Raw genomic sequence first — 16247 nt, 5'->3', positions numbered from 1 at the left:
GTGCCTACCCCTAGATCCGCCCCTGGTCAACGGCAGAAAACGTTTTCCAAAAGTTTTGATTTAAAGGTAGCACATTTAATTTTTTGGAAATTTTTTGACCTTTAAAAAAAAGCTGATAAAATGACGCATCCAAGATGCGAATTTTTATCCGGAAGAATTTTTATCCATTTCCTGACTTTTTGATGAATCACTTAGAGACAAAATATTTGCCATTGGGACAAAATATGCCATTAAAGGATGTCGTTATTTTTCAATATTTTGAAAAGGCATTCGTTTTGCTGCATTTGATGTGAACTGTCTGAATTTTGGAATTTTGAATTTTAGTACGTTCGGTTTAAAAATGTATTTGATGCATGCGCGTTACCAACTTATCGTGAAATGACTGGATGTAACTTTGCTCACTTAAATATGAATTACTGCCATGTTGTGTATAATGAGTAAAATAGCAATAAAAAATGGCTAACCATTGTTCAGCTCAATCTCACGAAGCAAAATCAGCAGAAATAAAAAACAGTAAAAGTATTTTATTGTTGTATCTCTCTCAGTTGACAACTTTCTATGACTGTATTCTAGACATTAATATAAATATTTTTTCGTTTATTTTTAGGCATTTTAGCTGTAAATTGCAGTAAAATAAGCACGATTTTAAATCTTGGGATTGTGAACACAAAAATAGTGCTGCATAAAGAGGGAGCATGTCGATTTAGTTTTTTTCTTGATATTTCAATCATAGGTAGAAAACTCCTCAATTTATATATATTTTTTATTGAATTTGCGTTTGAGCAAAGTTGATATGAAGTAAACTCTAGTATTTGAGAGTAAAAGAACTAAAGTTGATTGCTTGTTTCAAAAATTGCTGTTCATAAATGCTTGTGAAGTTTTTTTCACAGTTTTAAATGTATGTAGCTACACCAAGTAAATACTTAACATTTCGTACAAGCTACTGCACAACGGCTAAGTTTTTATTAAGATAAAAGAAATAAGTTACGAATTAATCAATACAAACTTGGTTAAGAATTTAGGTCCCTTTATGGTTATGGTGCCTTTAAATTTCACAGAAACTTGTAAACAGTCTCATGCAAAAGGAAAATCTGTCATGATTTTTAAAGCTCGAGCGTTATTGTGAATTGTCTCTAACATTGTTCTATAGCATATTTTTCAAGACCATCAATGTACTTTATAAGGAAATAAACTGTAACTTCCAGTGGTAACTCTTCCACACTTTTAAAGAACTCCTCGTCTAAAAGCTTATTCATGATTTCATCGGATTTTGCTTTTGGCACATCCAATGCATCATACAATCGAGGAATTAATTTATTTGAGATAAGCTGAGATGCGAGCTTTGCAGATGAAGTCGGATTTGAATTGCTTGAGATCACTTTGTCTTTCATAAACGTGAACAGCCGAAGAACTGGGGATATAAGCCATTGTAGAGTCGTTTCTTGTGAAGACGTAGCTAATGATAAACAATGTGTAACCACTTTGTCTCTTAAAAACGTGAACAGCCAAAGAACTGGGAATATAAGCCATTGTAGAGTCGTTTCTTGTGAAGACATAGCAAACGATAAACAATGTGTAACCACAAGTGCTTGTTCTAAAATTTATAAATTTAACAAATTTGAAATCATGGCCGTAGATCTGCCAAGCAGAAAACAAATTTCAATATATGATAGCCCTACATAAAATTCGCAAATGGCTTTATTCATACATTATATCATTACTATCTTATGAAGATGTCTACAGTTAAAAACGAAATTTTACCAACTAAAAAAATCATGATAGGTCTATCAAAATATATTTTGGGCTATCATATTTTTGTTAAACAAATTATCCCAAAAACGTGTTTGATGTAAGAGCAATATAACACTAAATTCAACGTTTGCTTATAAATCCTGTAATATTCATATTATGTATTACCGTCTCTTAATTTATATTACCCATGCAGATTCCTCTTGAAAATAAAATGGATTGAAATACTCAATAAAAAACTGATGAACAACTCCTATAGGATAATATCAATCAATGACATACCTCTCAGCAAGTTAGCCTGTAATTTTATGATAGCATGTGTTGCAATGGCCAAGGAATCAGCAAAATGTTTCTTCTTTTCATCTGGTAAGGCCTCGGCGATTGATTCTTTCAAACACTGAAAATCATATTTATCTGGTGCCTTGTTGTCAATCATGTAGATATCATTCTTATCGTCGATCAAACCTTTCAGGTTTTGCAAACAATCTTTCCTCATTATTTCCAAGACAGATTCTTCATCAAAATTTCCTCCTTCGTCTTCTTTGGCGTTCTTGACATCGTAATCGACGTTCGTGCGAATAAAAAAGAAAGGCTTTTTGAGTTCAGACGAAACTTTCTCTGCCAACTCTTTGTCATGGTTAGTGAATCGTGTCTTGCAAAAAATAAGAAATGCGTCGTACTTCTCTAAACCACCAACTTTTCTACAGTAATCTTTAAGATTGGGATATGTAGGTGTTCCAATACCAGGTAGATCCCAGAAAGCGATGTTGTCATTATCTGGGTGTGAATACTTAGTGACCTTGCTTGTCATTTCTGTAACACCAACTTCTGCTGCACCTTCTTCATAAGCTTTAATTCTGAAGAAAAGAATATTTGTATTTTTTTTATTTAATCTTTCTTCGCTAACTTATTCATTATGCGCATTGGTAAAGTTTAAATTTTTACACGTAAAAGTTTGGACTTATTTGTTTTATAAAATATTCTCTTTGCATCTTTTTATTTTTAAAAACTTAATTAAGTAAAAGGTTTTTTTAAAAGCATTGTTTTGTTATATCATTTAAAAAAAGAAAGTTCATTACCCTCTCACGGCGTTGATAAAAGATGATTTTCCTGTTCCCGAATCTCCAGTTATTGCTAGATGTATCTGCACGTTTTTCCATGACTGAATTAAATCTTCGTAAATCTCATCTGGATCACCTTCATTTTTAGTTGCATTTACTTTACTGTATCTGCTATTTTTGTGAAATTCGTCATTGAAATAACGTAGAAATAACTTTTGCCGACGTTCCAGAAACTTTTTGAAAACATCATCATGCTCACGACGAAAGTCATTTTTTTCTTTCGTGTCGATCAGATGCAACTCTGTCTTATCCGTCATTACATTTTTCAACTTTTTCAAGCAGTATTTTCTTACTCTTAATTCAATGTCAGATTCATCATCATGACGTTCATCTTCATCTTTCTTGGCATTCTGGACATCAGCATCATTGTAGGTGCAAATGAAATCGAAAGGCTTGCTTGATTTTTTTAAAACATCAACTAGTTCTCTCTCACAGTTTGTGAAGTTTGCTGTGCAAAAAATTAAATAAGTGTCATACTTCTCTAGACCACCAATGTTTTTGCAGTAGGTTTCAATATATGAGTCTTCAGGTGCTTCAATTGTTTCAAAGACAGGCAGATCCCATAGCATGATGTTTTCACTTTTAGGACAGGAATAATCAGTTGGTTCCTCATTGCCATCTTTATGAGCTTTAAGTCTGAAGCAGAGTGAACATTAAATGTTATGAATAATTAGGTTTTCTCAGCTATTGTTAACAAGAGTTGATGTTGTTAGACTTATTGTTTATGTTTCTTTAAACTTACTCCTTCTGTAACAAACTCTTAACTAAGCCATCTTATTTAAATCTTAAAAACTTCTTGTTACAGAAACAGCACCCCTGAGAGAGACTGTTTTGGCTGAGGGCAATATATGCGGAAGGCAACTTGACTTTAAAGCGTGATATAAAATGCTCTTGTCTCCCTCTAAGTGTCTTTGTTCAAAGTCATTGAATGTGTGACACGTAATCGAAAAATGAAATATTTAAAATCAATACGATAACCTGATTAGAGCACTTGCTTAAGTCTTGAATTTTAAATTCTGCATTATTCCAAACGAGTATGCAAATTGTACAGTAAAAACAACATCATCAGTGTGTCAGAAACCAAATATTTTTAACAAATACATTTTCCATCGTATTACAGGGACTGCATAAGCAATACAGAAAACAAATGTTATAACTTAAGAAAAGACGTAAAAACTCCCTGCAAAATGAGACGTCTTCGAATGAACTGCCGGCAAAATTAAGTTATAAAATTATATTTTAAGACAATTGTAAATTACCCAATGATAGACTTTATGAAAGAGGCTTTTTCCGATTGATTTGATCCGGCTAAGGCAATGTTTAGCTCGGACTTCTTCCATTTATTGACTTGGTCTTTGTAGAATGACCAATCCAGTCCATTATTCGTTAGATATTTCTGTGCCTCTTGTATAAGATTCTCCTCCTTTTTATTGAGTCCAACATTTGAGCCAATTTTACAATTAAATGAGCCCATTATTTAACAATACAACGTATAAAACGAAATTTTAGACGATGCATTGGCGATTATGAAACCGATTTTCAAGCTTGTAAACTGACAGAACAGTGGGGTTTCGTCTGAAAGCATATTTATGATAATTAGTTCCTGGAATGGTTCAGAAAAGAAAAGAAAATGAAACATTATTTGTAACTTTGATTTAAAGTATGTAAAATTCAAAACCGGTTATTATCCTCACTAGTTGCATGAACTCTTAGTTTTTGGACTTTGCAGTTCATCAAAAGAAACAAATTTGGGTAAAAGTTTAAAATAAGACAAACTGTACTGTTTTGAATAATCATGGACTGTCCAAAGGTCAATTTTGTTGTGAATAATGAAGCACGTGAAGCACATGGATAGGAAAGTTTTATACACTCTTATCCAGTTTAATGAAGCTGGTTACCAAATTTTATAGTGATGATGTTGTATTCATTGTTAACAATAGACATCAATGCTCACGGCATTGTGAAATTTTATGAGGAATTTAATAAACTTTTACAATATCTTGTCGATTCTTCAATTTAAATAAAGGCTGCAATGAATGTTTCGATTTACGCATTAACCACACAGAAGATAAATAGGATTGAAGAATTAGTGAAGAGTATAGCACTCATAGAAATAATTGCAAGATATGTTTTTCACAACAATTATAACCTAGAAAATTCCAAGTACATAAAGCTCAAAAACGATTGGCTCAAAGAACCGACTTGTCTATTTAAAGCTCTTAAGAAAAATAATGATTTTGGGACCAACGAAAACACCAAATGAATTTACTTTCTTTCATTTCTGATTCAAATGTGATGCACTAAACGTAACACACTTCTTTTGGTACTTTCAAGAAATTTTGCAAAAGCTATGCTATGTTATATTTTAATTGTAGTAATATTATTACAATGTTATAAATAGTAAGACAGATTTGTTATTTCCCATAGATAAGTTGTTAATAAGAATTTTTTAATTTACTTTCAGAAATTTTTATGTTGCGGAAAGCAAATAATTAAATATATTTATCAAGTATATTAAATGTGCTGTTGAAATTTAATAATGAAATACAGATAGAAATGATGATATTTTGATGGAAATTCTGGAATGTAATTTAATTACCAGCCTGACTCCATTCTTTCATTTGTCTTTAAATATGGGCACGTGTATTTCACGTTCATATCAAGCTAAGGTGAATTCAAATAGTGATATTGACCTTCGGACAATCTTCTATCATTGGTATTAGAATCTTTATGCTAAATTTAATAGAGCATATCCAACTTGTTTTCATGTTTTATGACCTTACAAAACCGCAATCTTTTGTATTTGGTCGCTACATGAATATATTTTGAAAAGATAGATAATTTTTCAACGCTTATACATTTTTTGATGTTCTGAACGAATTGCTTTCGTTCTTTTGTATTGAACCATCTTCCTGGAACTATTTACCATATAATGTAAGGCTAATAGGAATCCTGCAGTTTGATGAAAGCTTTGCGACAACAACAACGTTTACGGTGTTCAAATTTCTTTGCAATCCTACCATTAAATTTTCCTTTTTTTCATTAGCTTAATATGGGTTCATCTCCGTCGAAACCAGTGTTAAAAGAAGAAGAAGAAGAACTTTTAAGAAATGCCAAGGAAGAGATTGAAAGAAATCAAGTTCATGATCTACATAGTTTCTACAAAGAACAAGTCTCTAAATGGGAGACGTTTGACTTATATTTTGCCATAATTGGATCAAACAATTTAGGAAAGTCGTCATTCATCAACGCCATAAGAGGGTAATTTATTTCTTATTCTTTTCGCTTCACTATCGATGTCTTTAGATACCAAGGCTGGGAGAATTTGTGTTGCAAATCTTTGACACTTTGTTTATGTTTGTCAGTTAAATATCATAAAAATCAATATTTTATACAGAATTGAAGCTGACGAAAGAGAGGCCGCACCAAACGACGAATCAGATTTGGAAACAATATATCCTCATCCTCAATACGAAAATATAAAACTTTGTGATCTTCCTGGCATTGGAGCTCCTAATAATCCTGATCTTGAAACGTACACTAATAACATCGGTGGCCTGAAGACATACGACGGATTTATAATATTTAGCAAATCAAAATTCACAAACTATGAAATAAATCTGGTTGAAAAAGTTTCCAAAGAGCTCCAAAGGCCTTTCGTTTGCGTTCATACGCATGCGCATCTCAATGTTACAAATGCAAAAGAGGGCGAAGCCCTTGCATCGCAGTCTACCGAAGCCACTGCATTAGATAAAATAAGAGAATGTTGCTTTGACAACTTGAAAGGCTTAGTAAAGGATGCAAATGATGTTTACGTAATTAACAACAATGATACAGAAAAATATGATTTTGACAGTCTACGCGACAATGTCATCTTGAAGTTGCTCAAACGTCGTAAAGAGTATTTTTTATATTCTTTGAACTGCGTCATTTACGGAAGCAGAGAATTATCTGAACTAGAAAAACGTTTAGAAGAAGCTAAGTTCCATGTTAACAAATATGGTTTAATTGATGTTGACGATTTTTACCAAACTCAAATTGATTCATGGAGAAACATGAAAATAAATATTGCTGTAACAGGATATACTGGAACAGGAAAATCATCTTTCATCAACGCCGTAAGAGGGTAAACAACTATATCAAATGATAGATAGATAAGACAGATTAATTACATAGATAGGCAGATAGACAGAGAGATAGATAAATAATATTTAAGCAGGATAAGCTCAAACTACACGTTGATATCTATAGTGGCTCTGCAAAATTGAATAAGAAAACGCAGAAAGAAATATATATTTAACAAGTAGATTATAAGAAAAAGTGGATTCAGAAGAATGTGACCATCATGAAATTCATTATTTGAATGAAAAAAGGATGTAAATTTGTGTGTTAACTTTTCAACTTTATTTAAAAAAAATTTGACGAAAGCTTTGAACCAAAGTCAAAAATTTACACTCAATTTTACGTCTTTTGCTTTTTTCTTCTCTATCTTTATTGTTTAAAATCTGTTCATTCTTATCTTTTTTAAAAATGTCGGCTAGACGTGGTTTTCGGTATTCAAACTTCCTATGCGTTTTGTGTCATTTTTTTGTTATGTTATATTTAACTATTCGATACGAGCGCGAGATTTCTATGAGGTAATATTTGATAAGTGCCGAAACCTGAATCAATTATCTCATTTTGGAAATTGAGAGCGAGTAATCAAATTGTTTTATTAAAAGCATTTTTAGTTTTAATAAAGAAAAGGGTTGTTATAATTTTCCTTAGTAGTTCGTTATTTTGTGCATTTGTTGTTGTTGACATTTTTATATTAAAAAGAAACGACTCTTGCGAAATGCGTGTTTAGTTATTTTAATTTAATTTTCTTTATTTTACCTTTAGACATCTTAACGTTGTATTTACTAGCAACATGGTCGACTGCCATGCTTTTTCGCTACTACGTATCTATTGCTTTACCGTTAACGAATGGAGTATCCAATAAAAATTGAAGCATCTCCAATAGAATACTATAGTATGATTCTACTAAAAATAAATGGTGACAAAGCTAATAAATAAAATCTATAACCATGTAACCCCCCTCTCAACAACATAGCGCTATTATATATTTACATTATAAAAGAATTATATACAATGCAACCTTTATAATAAAAATATTTTTTATACTTTCTGTGTTTATCTTAAGAGTGTGGAGCTGCTTACTTCTTCTGGTGTTGCAAGATATTATGATTAAAAATAAAATAAATATCAAACAACTGTGGTACAAGTCAACGCAGTGTCGCAATAATTCCATATAACAAGAATAAATGTTTTACAACAAAATAAACAGCCACACTTGTTTACATTTTGGGAAACTACTTCTTACAAATATGCTTTCCTTTCAAACCTAACAAATTTAAAAATTGTAATGTTTTGTTAGTTTTTTTTGATTGTCTTACCTTGTTAATGAACGAATTTTTTTATTGTTATTGTTTGAATAAAATTTATGGTTTACATCAGCGTGTGATAATAGTTTGACATAATGTATTAATTTTGTAGACTCAAAGCTTACCAAAAGGATGCAGCACCAGTTAATGTTATCGAAAGCAAAACAGGGCCCACTGAATATTCTCATCCTGAAAATAGGAACATCAAACTCTGGGATCTACCTGGCATTGGGACACCTACATATCCTAATATTGATGAATATTGCAAGATTGAGGGTGGTCTAAAGAAGTACGATGCATTTCTCATTTTTTGCAAATCGCGATTCACTCAGCATGATAAAGAACTGGCTGAGTATGTTTCAAAAGAGCTCGACAAACCTTTCTTTTTCATTCGTACCAACGTTGACACCGAACTCAAAAATGCGAAGGATGACGAAGGACCAAAGTTTGACGACGAACCATCTGTCTTGAGAAAAATGAAGGAAGACTGTTGGAAAAACTTGAAAGGTTTAATCCATGCTGAGAAAAATATCTACATGATTGACAACAAGGTTCCAGACAAATACGACTTCAAACTTTTGCTTGGGAATGTTCTCTCAGAGTTGCTAGAACGTCGAAGTGAACGCTTTTTTAAATCTTTGTGCTACGTAATATACAAAAATAGTTCAATGACTAAAGATGGTTGGTGCTTCACCCAAACCTGGAACTACATTAATCATCACGGCACTGTTGATATTGAAGATTTTTACAAAAGTGAAATTCGTTCATTGAAGGATGAAGAGATAAATCTCGCCATTACAGGAGATGTTGAAGCTAGAAAATCATCTTTCATTTACGAAGTGATAGGGTAATTAACTTTCTTTTTAAATTGATGAAGACACTATTATACATAGTCAGTCATAATCTGACCTATCATGTTTCATTTTACGTAATATAAAAATTATTTCGTAATTTTTATATTTTAAATGTCAACTAAGTTAAATATAAAATCATCGTTCGTAGAATTACACCTAACGAAAAAGAATCTGCACCAGCTGGTGTTACAGAATCAACCTCCGTTTACAATAAATATGTTCACCCAAAGAATGAAAACATCATTTTCTGGGATCTACCTGGCATTGGAACACCTTCATATCCTAATCTTCAAAAATATTGTAAGAAGGTTGGTGATCTAGAGAAGTACGATGCTTTTTTTATTTTATGCAATACACGATTCACTAAACATGACAAAGAGCTGGCTGAGAAAGTTTCCTCAGAGTTCAACAAACCTTTCTTTTTTATTCGCACCAACGTCAATTGCGATGTCAAGAATACCAAAGAGGACAAAGGTGAAAATGTTGATGAAGATTCTGTGTTGGAAAGAATGAAGAAAGATTGTTTGGAAAACCTGAAAGGTTTGACCGATGATAAGAATGACATCTACTTGATTGACAACAATGCTCCGTGCAAATACGACTTTCAGCGTTTGACGGAATCATTCCCTTCAAATTTACCAGAACGTAAAAAAGAATGCTTCAAACTTTTTTCAATTAATAAGACACGTGAAATCATAGAAGAAAAGGCAAACTCCCTGAAAGGTTTGTCATTTATCTGAAAATATTTGCAGTAGCGTAGCCCATATTTTCACTCGTTTATCAAGATTGCTTTGTTACTGGTTGTTTAGACTTTACTTTTTTCGGAAAAACGGACGTTGGTTGAACAATAAAAGTGGGAATGATGGGGATGCATCCCAGAAATTATGAGTTCCAATTTCGCTGTAATATGTTTTCTTCATATTTTATGCATTAAATACAATTGAAAATTGAAAAATCGCGTCAAAATTTTTTACTTTATTTCATTGACATTACTTGCTAAGATAGAATACGATTCTAAGAAAACCTGTTTTATTTTTCTTTCTTGGCGTTTATGATTTACTTTATTTATGTCACATTCTTATCATGCTATTTTTTCTGATGCAAAGTAAGTCGTAACTACCCATTTTTCAACAAAAGTGACGAGGCTTTGCCCATTCACTCCTCCATTTCCGACGCTCTCGGTTGGAAGATTCTTCATACAAATTTTTTAAATCTACCTACGCGATTACTCGGTTTGATTTTCCATGAATATTTCTTTTCACCTTTCTAGGTCAAGCTGTACGACTAGCTCTTGCCTCAGCTTTTAAAAACGCCGTTGCTTCACTCTTTGGAAAAGATTTCAATTTTGATGTGATTGTTAAGGAAATAAAAATGTACTGCTCCGTCTTTGGTTTTCCTGAGGAGGGATCTGAGAAATTTAAGGCGTTAAAGAAAGAGTGGTCTGATGTTTTATTGAAATACAACATTGAAACAGTTGAGGATGTGAAGAAAAAAATTGGTATTGATCCAGTGGACGCTGGTCTCAAAAAATACATCCCAGTGTTTGGGTTGCTGTACCTAGCTGCATCCTGGTTCATTAAAATTTATGATTTTTTGTTAAACTGCATGAACGATATGGAAATAGTTGCTGTTGACATTTTGAATACAAATTATGGAAGTAGCAACGATTTACAAGAACAAGACCTGGTTGACTAAGAATGCTTATTTATATTTTCTTAAAGCAACTCCCTTCTTATAACTAATTGTTCCAAAAAAATCTGTGGATTTATCTAAAAGAATCAATTTTAGTAATTCATTATTTTGTTATTCAGAAAAATTGCACAAAGTAGGTACGCTTTCGTACATGTGGTAGATAAACCAAATGATAAACATTTACATATAACTATTTTTGTCTACTTCACATTAAGTCTTCTTATTAAATGGCAATAGGAGCACGTTGTCTTTACATACCATTTGTTATTTTAATTTAAATAAAAACTTCCTCTCCTAGAAGCAGCTATTGTGAGTTATAAGAGGGATCTTGTCATCGCTTAGCATGAAACATTCAAAAAGCAATTGTTGTGAGTCAAATCTGGATTTTAAAATGGAAATTAACGAATTTGTACTTCTTAACCTCTGAATCAAGTATAAAATGCCACTGTATAAGCAGAGAACTTTGTGAATTCGTAACGTTTTGCTCCTTTGATTGCTAAAAATGACAATTTCGAATGTCCACAGTTAAGGGCGTTCCTGAATCCCCCTACTGTTCGTCGTTACTGAGCAGGTCCAATCATTTTTCACTGCCTATTTTAGATAAAAAAAAGAGCATTTTCAAAAATTAGGTATTTGGTACATACAGTTAAATCATAAGTTTTATTAGAGTTGATAAATTTCCTTCCAATGTTCGTGCCCATAAAATCAATTCTACCCAGTGGAACAGATATTCCTTGTAATTTAGATACTCAATAAATATGTTATTGATGTTTTCTTCAAAGATAGTCGTAGGGTCTGTTTTTACCATTCGCTTGACGACAATTATGACGCATGAAAGCTATCAATAGATTGTTTAAACGTAACGTTTCTCTCAAAACATAGAAATATAGACCAAAATTTTTGCACCTCAACTCTTTACAATATATTTGTAGCAAGGACGATCCATGACAAAGTAATGAATATGAAAAATGGCTCAAACTCAGATAATGAACTTGTCTTTTTGTTTTACTTTTTTCTAGTTTTTATTTATTTTACGGCTATTTATGAGTAAGATTCGAAGTTTCTGCTAACCCATTGGCAATTTAATCTCCTGTATTAAACCTGTCTGAGTTCTTTTTTAATTAATGGACCTGAAAGAGTCTTTTTCAAGAACTATTTTAATCAAACCACCTATTAGCTAACAACTCTTAATAAAAATCATCTTTGAAATGATCTTTCAAAAAATGCTGAAGAAAGCTAATTTGTAAGTTCACAAAGCTTACAAAAGACTGCTGCAAAGTACTGGTGTGTTTTTAATCATTACAGGAACAGATAATAATTTTTAGACCAAGGAAAACGCAATATTATACACTGCTGTTAGGTAAAAAAGCTTTTTTAAACTTTTCAGGTGTGTTTCACCGAAGGTAAACACTCTTCTTGTGGTACAATCAAGAAATTTCATGAAGTTATTTTTAAGCGCTGTAGTTTGAACTTATTTGTTGCCCATGAGCAACTTGCTAATAAAAATTTTTACTTTGCTTCCTGGCATTTTTCCTATGTTACAGAAGGGAAAAATTTCAATTTAAATCAAGGCTAAAATTTGTCTTAAAACGAGGGCACGTGTCTTTCACGCTCATCATGAGGTGAGGTGCATGATTTCAAATCGTATGACTGACCTTTGGACAACCTACTTTATTAATATTGGCATCTTTCAAGTTAAATTCAACAGAGCATATCCAATTTTAACTTATTTTTCATTGTTAGAATGATATGACCCTATACCATTTGGCAATTTTTAGGAATTATTGCCGACATAGAACAATTATAATTGGTTCTTTAGCCGATGCCCTTTTCGGAGTTTTGACTGTAGCGCTTTCGTTTTTCTTTATTTAATCATATTCCTGGACTATTTATCATATAATGTAAAGAATATGGGAACCCTGCAGTTTGCTGTTAGCTTTGCTACAGCAACGTTTCACTTGATCCAAATTTCCTAGTAATTTTACGTGTGAATCGTCCATTTTGTTCGTCTAAGTATGGGCTCATCTTCGTCAAAACCAATTTTAACAGAAAAAGAAAAAGGACTTTTAGAAGAAGCAAGACGACATGCTAAGAAAAATAGACTTGATAGTAGGACTAAACACTACAATCAACAAGTTGCTAAATGGGAGACGTTTGAGCAATATTTTGCCATAATTGGATCAAACAATCCAGGAAAGTCGTCATTCATCAACGCCATAAGAGGGTAATTTATTTCTTATTCTTTTCGCTTCACTATCGATGTCTTTAGATACCAAGGCTGGGAGAATTTATTTTGCAAATCGTTGACACTTTATTTATGTTCGTCAGTTAAATATCATAAAAATCAATATTTTATACAGAATTGAAGAGGACAAAAAAGAGGCCGCACCAAACGACGAATCAGATTTGGAAGCAATATATCCTCATCCTCAATACAAAAATATAAAACTTTGTGATCTTCCTGGCATTGGAGCTGGTGAAAATTTCGATCTTGAAACGTACTGTAGCAATATTGGTGGTCTGAAGAAGTACGATGCATTTCTAATATTTAGCAAATCCAGGTTCACAGTCCAAGAGATAGAACTGGTTGAAAAAGTTTCCAAAGAGCTCCAAAGGCCTTTCGTTTGCGTTCATACGCATGCGAATGTCAATGTTACGACTGCAAAAGAGGGTGAAGCCTTTGCATCACAGTCTACCGAAGCCACTGCATTAGATAAAATAAAAATATATTGCTATGACAAGCTGAAAGGTTTAGTAAAGAATGCAAGTGATGTTTACGTAATTGATAACAATGATACAGAAAAATACGACTTTGATCGTCTGCGTGAAAATGTCATCTTGAAGTTGCTCAAACTTCGAAAAGAGTATTTTTTACATTCTCTTAACGGTGTCATTTACGGAAATAGAGAATTATCTGAACAAGAAAAACGTTTAGAAGAACCTAAGTTCCGTGTTAACAAGTATGGTTTAATTGATGTTGACGATTTTTAACAAACGTCAAATTGCTTCATGGAGAAACATGAAAATAAATATTGCTGTAACAGGATTTTCTGGAGCAGGAAAATCATCTTTCATTAACGCCGTAAGAGGGTAAACATCTTTATTTTTGAATTACAATGAAATGGATAATAAAACTTTGGAAATCCTATCTTCTCTTAATGCAATTTTTCTTTCGAATCTCACAAATTTAGGAAAATGCAGTGCCTTCTTTCCATCTAAATTTAAGTTCTTCTTGTACTTGTATTTTTTGTTTGTACCACTTTGTGTAATGCATTTCAAGTTTTAATTAATTTTTAAGCAAAATTTATCATTTTCATTAATAGTTAGACATAACGTATTAATTTTGTAGACTCAAACCTCGCCAAAAGGGTGCAGCACCAGTTAATGTTACCGAAACCAAAACAGTGCCCACTGAATATTCTCATCCTGAAAATGAAAACATCAAACTCTGGGATCTACCTGGCTTTGGGAAACCTACATATCCTAATATTGATGAATATTGCAAGATTGAGGAAATACGACGCTTTTCTTATTTTTTCCAAATCCCGGCTCATTCAACTTGACAAAGAACTGGCTGAAAAAGTTTCAAAAGACCTCAAACAGCCTTTCTTTTCGTTCGTACTAACGTTCGTTACGAAATCGAGAATGCCATGCTTGACGAAGGAGCAAAGTCTGACGAAGCATCTGTCTTAAGAAAAATGAAGAGAGATTGTTTGAAAAATTTGAAAGGCTTAATTCATAATAAGAAAGATGTCTACATGATTGACAGCAGGTTTCCTAAAAAATACGATTTCGAAGATTTACGTACGGCTGTTCTCACAGAGTTGCTAGAACGTCGAAGTGAACATTTTCTAAAATCTTTGCTCGATGTAATATACAAAAATAGCTCAATGACTCAAGAAGATAAGTGCTTTGCTCAAGTTAGAGATCGCGTTGATCGTCAAGGTCTTTCTGGTATTAATGATTTTTACCATCGTCAAATTAGTTCTTTGAAGGAAGAAAAGATAATTCTTGCTGTAACGGGAGTTAGTCGAACAGGAAAATCATCTTTTATTAACACTGTGAGAGGGTAAATTATTAATTTTCTATGGATTTCAAATACATCACAACCAGTGTAACAACGAATGGTCACATTTCCATTAATGCATAATACAAATATATTTTCTCAAATTTATATTTTATAGTATAACAAGGTATGTGCAATTAGGTAACCAATTTAAAAATGCATGGACAAATGTGAAATAGCATGCAACATTTAAGTAAAATACTTTTGTTTGTAGACTTAAAGCTCACGAAAAACAAGCAGCACCAGTTGGTGTTACAGAATCAACTTCAGTTCCCACTAAATATGTTCATTCAAGTAATGGAAACATCATTTTTTGGGATCTACCAGGCATTGGAACACCTACATCTCCCAATCTTCAAGAATACTGTAAAAACGTTTGTGGTCTGCAGAAGTACGACGCATTTATTATCTTTTCCAAGACACGATTCACTCAACATGACAAAGAACTGGCTGAGAAACTTTCAAAAGAGTTAAAAAAGCCTTTCTTTTTTGTTCGTACCAACGTTGACAAAGATCTCGAGAACGCCAAAGAAGATGAAGGACCGCAGTTTAATGAAGAATCTGTTTTGAAAAAAATGAGGAAAGATTGTCTAGACAATTTAAAAGATTTTATTAATGATGTAAAGAATATCTACATGATTGACAACAAGGTTCCAGAGAAATACGATTTTGATCGTTTGGTAAAATCAATATCTTTGGTTTTACCAGAACTTAAAACAGAATGTTTCATTCTTTCTTTGAGTAACGTGACACGTAAATGCACAAAAAGTAAGGCCAAGTTTTTGAAAGGTTTGTCATTTAACATAAATTAACCGGAGTGACTTTAGCCAATCATTCATGAATATAATTTATATAGTGTTAACAACACTGCATGGTTGTCTGATTTTTACTTTAGCCAGAAGATTCTTCACAGAAGTTTTTTAATTCCCTCTGCCTGATCATTCGTGAACTCTAATTTTTGTATAAGCATTTCTAATAAATTTTCTAGCTCGAGCAGCAATGGTAGCTGCTGCCGCAGCTGTTGTAAATGCTGCTCCTGTTCCTGCAGTTGGATCAGCTTTCAACTTAGCTGTGGTTTTAGAAGAAGTTCATAATTACTGTCGCCAATTTGGCATTCTCGAAAAAGGATCTGAAAAATTCGAGGCATTAAACAAAGAATCATCAGCAGTAATTTTATATAGCAGAAATATATTTTGATCAATTAGTTGGGGAATTTTATTACAAAGTTTGCTGTGGATCTTGGTTTTCAAGAGACCGCAAAATTGATTCCAATTGTCGGGCCGATGTTGTCTTCAGCCTCATTGTTTTTTATGGTTTGTCGTTTTCCCTTAAAGTGCATCAA

At 32.6% G+C, this 16247-nt stretch overlaps 3 protein-coding genes across 3 annotated transcripts; 2 read left to right on the top strand and 1 right to left on the bottom strand.

Annotated features, from left to right (window-relative positions):
* Positions 1–934: 934 nt before the first annotated feature.
* Positions 935–4416, bottom strand: LOC124437783. The gene is made up of 4 exons (XM_046987714.1): positions 4130–4416; positions 2829–3506; positions 2032–2606; positions 935–1594 (listed from the first exon to the last, which is right to left on the bottom strand). Exons 1-4 carry the CDS (start codon positions 4342–4344, stop codon positions 1134–1136), a joined length of 1929 nt encoding a protein of 642 aa, XP_046843670.1. The 5' UTR covers positions 4345–4416; the 3' UTR covers positions 935–1133.
* A 1383-nt stretch (positions 4417–5799) lies between these two features.
* Positions 5800–11139, top strand: LOC124437776. The gene is made up of 5 exons (XM_046987702.1): positions 5800–6131; positions 6268–6996; positions 8406–9140; positions 9296–9870; positions 10418–11139. The coding sequence occupies exons 1-5, from the start codon at positions 5923–5925 to the stop codon at positions 10840–10842; spliced, it is 2673 nt and encodes an 890-aa protein (XP_046843658.1). The 5' UTR covers positions 5800–5922; the 3' UTR covers positions 10843–11139.
* A 1699-nt stretch (positions 11140–12838) lies between these two features.
* LOC124437791 (T-cell-specific guanine nucleotide triphosphate-binding protein 2-like) lies at positions 12839–15775 on the top strand. Its single transcript, XM_046987726.1, has 4 exons — positions 12839–13063; positions 13200–13929; positions 14189–14908; positions 15120–15775. Exons 3-4 carry the CDS (start codon positions 14490–14492, stop codon positions 15715–15717), a joined length of 1017 nt encoding a protein of 338 aa, XP_046843682.1. The 5' UTR covers positions 12839–13063; positions 13200–13929; positions 14189–14489; the 3' UTR covers positions 15718–15775.
* Positions 15776–16247: the final 472 nt, after the last annotated feature.

This window comes from Xenia sp. Carnegie-2017, unplaced genomic scaffold, assembly GCF_021976095.1.
Source record: "Xenia sp. Carnegie-2017 unplaced genomic scaffold, XeniaSp_v1 HiC_scaffold_17, whole genome shotgun sequence".
Lineage (NCBI taxonomy): Eukaryota > Metazoa > Cnidaria > Anthozoa > Malacalcyonacea > Xeniidae > Xenia > Xenia sp. Carnegie-2017.
The sequence above is the reverse complement of the archived record's forward strand: the minus strand, read 5'-3'. Positions and strand labels throughout refer to the sequence as shown.

What these genes read in the sequence shown, in the direction of transcription:
- LOC124437783 (XM_046987714.1), bottom strand. Translation starts at nt 4,344, where the DNA reads ATGGGCTCATTTAATTGTAAAATTGGCTCAAATGTTGGACTCAATAAA. An exon ending in TTCATAAAGTCTATCATTGG is followed by an intron (nt 3,507 to 4,129) that starts GTAATTTACAAT and finishes ACTCTGCTTCAG; the next exon opens with ACTTAAAGCTCATAAAGATG. An exon ending in ACAGGCTAACTTGCTGAGAG is followed by an intron (nt 1,595 to 2,031) that starts GTATGTCATTGA and finishes TATAAATTTTAG; the next exon opens with AACAAGCACTTGTGGTTACA.
- LOC124437776 (XM_046987702.1), top strand. Translation starts at nt 5,923, where the DNA reads ATGGGTTCATCTCCGTCGAAACCAGTGTTAAAAGAAGAAGAAGAAGAA. An exon ending in TTCATCAACGCCATAAGAGG is followed by an intron (nt 6,132 to 6,267) that starts GTAATTTATTTC and finishes TATTTTATACAG; the next exon opens with AATTGAAGCTGACGAAAGAG. An exon ending in TTCATCAACGCCGTAAGAGG is followed by an intron (nt 6,997 to 8,405) that starts GTAAACAACTAT and finishes TTAATTTTGTAG; the next exon opens with ACTCAAAGCTTACCAAAAGG.
- LOC124437791 (XM_046987726.1), top strand. Translation starts at nt 14,490, where the DNA reads ATGCTTGACGAAGGAGCAAAGTCTGACGAAGCATCTGTCTTAAGAAAA. An exon ending in TTTATTAACACTGTGAGAGG is followed by an intron (nt 14,909 to 15,119) that starts GTAAATTATTAA and finishes TTTTGTTTGTAG; the next exon opens with ACTTAAAGCTCACGAAAAAC.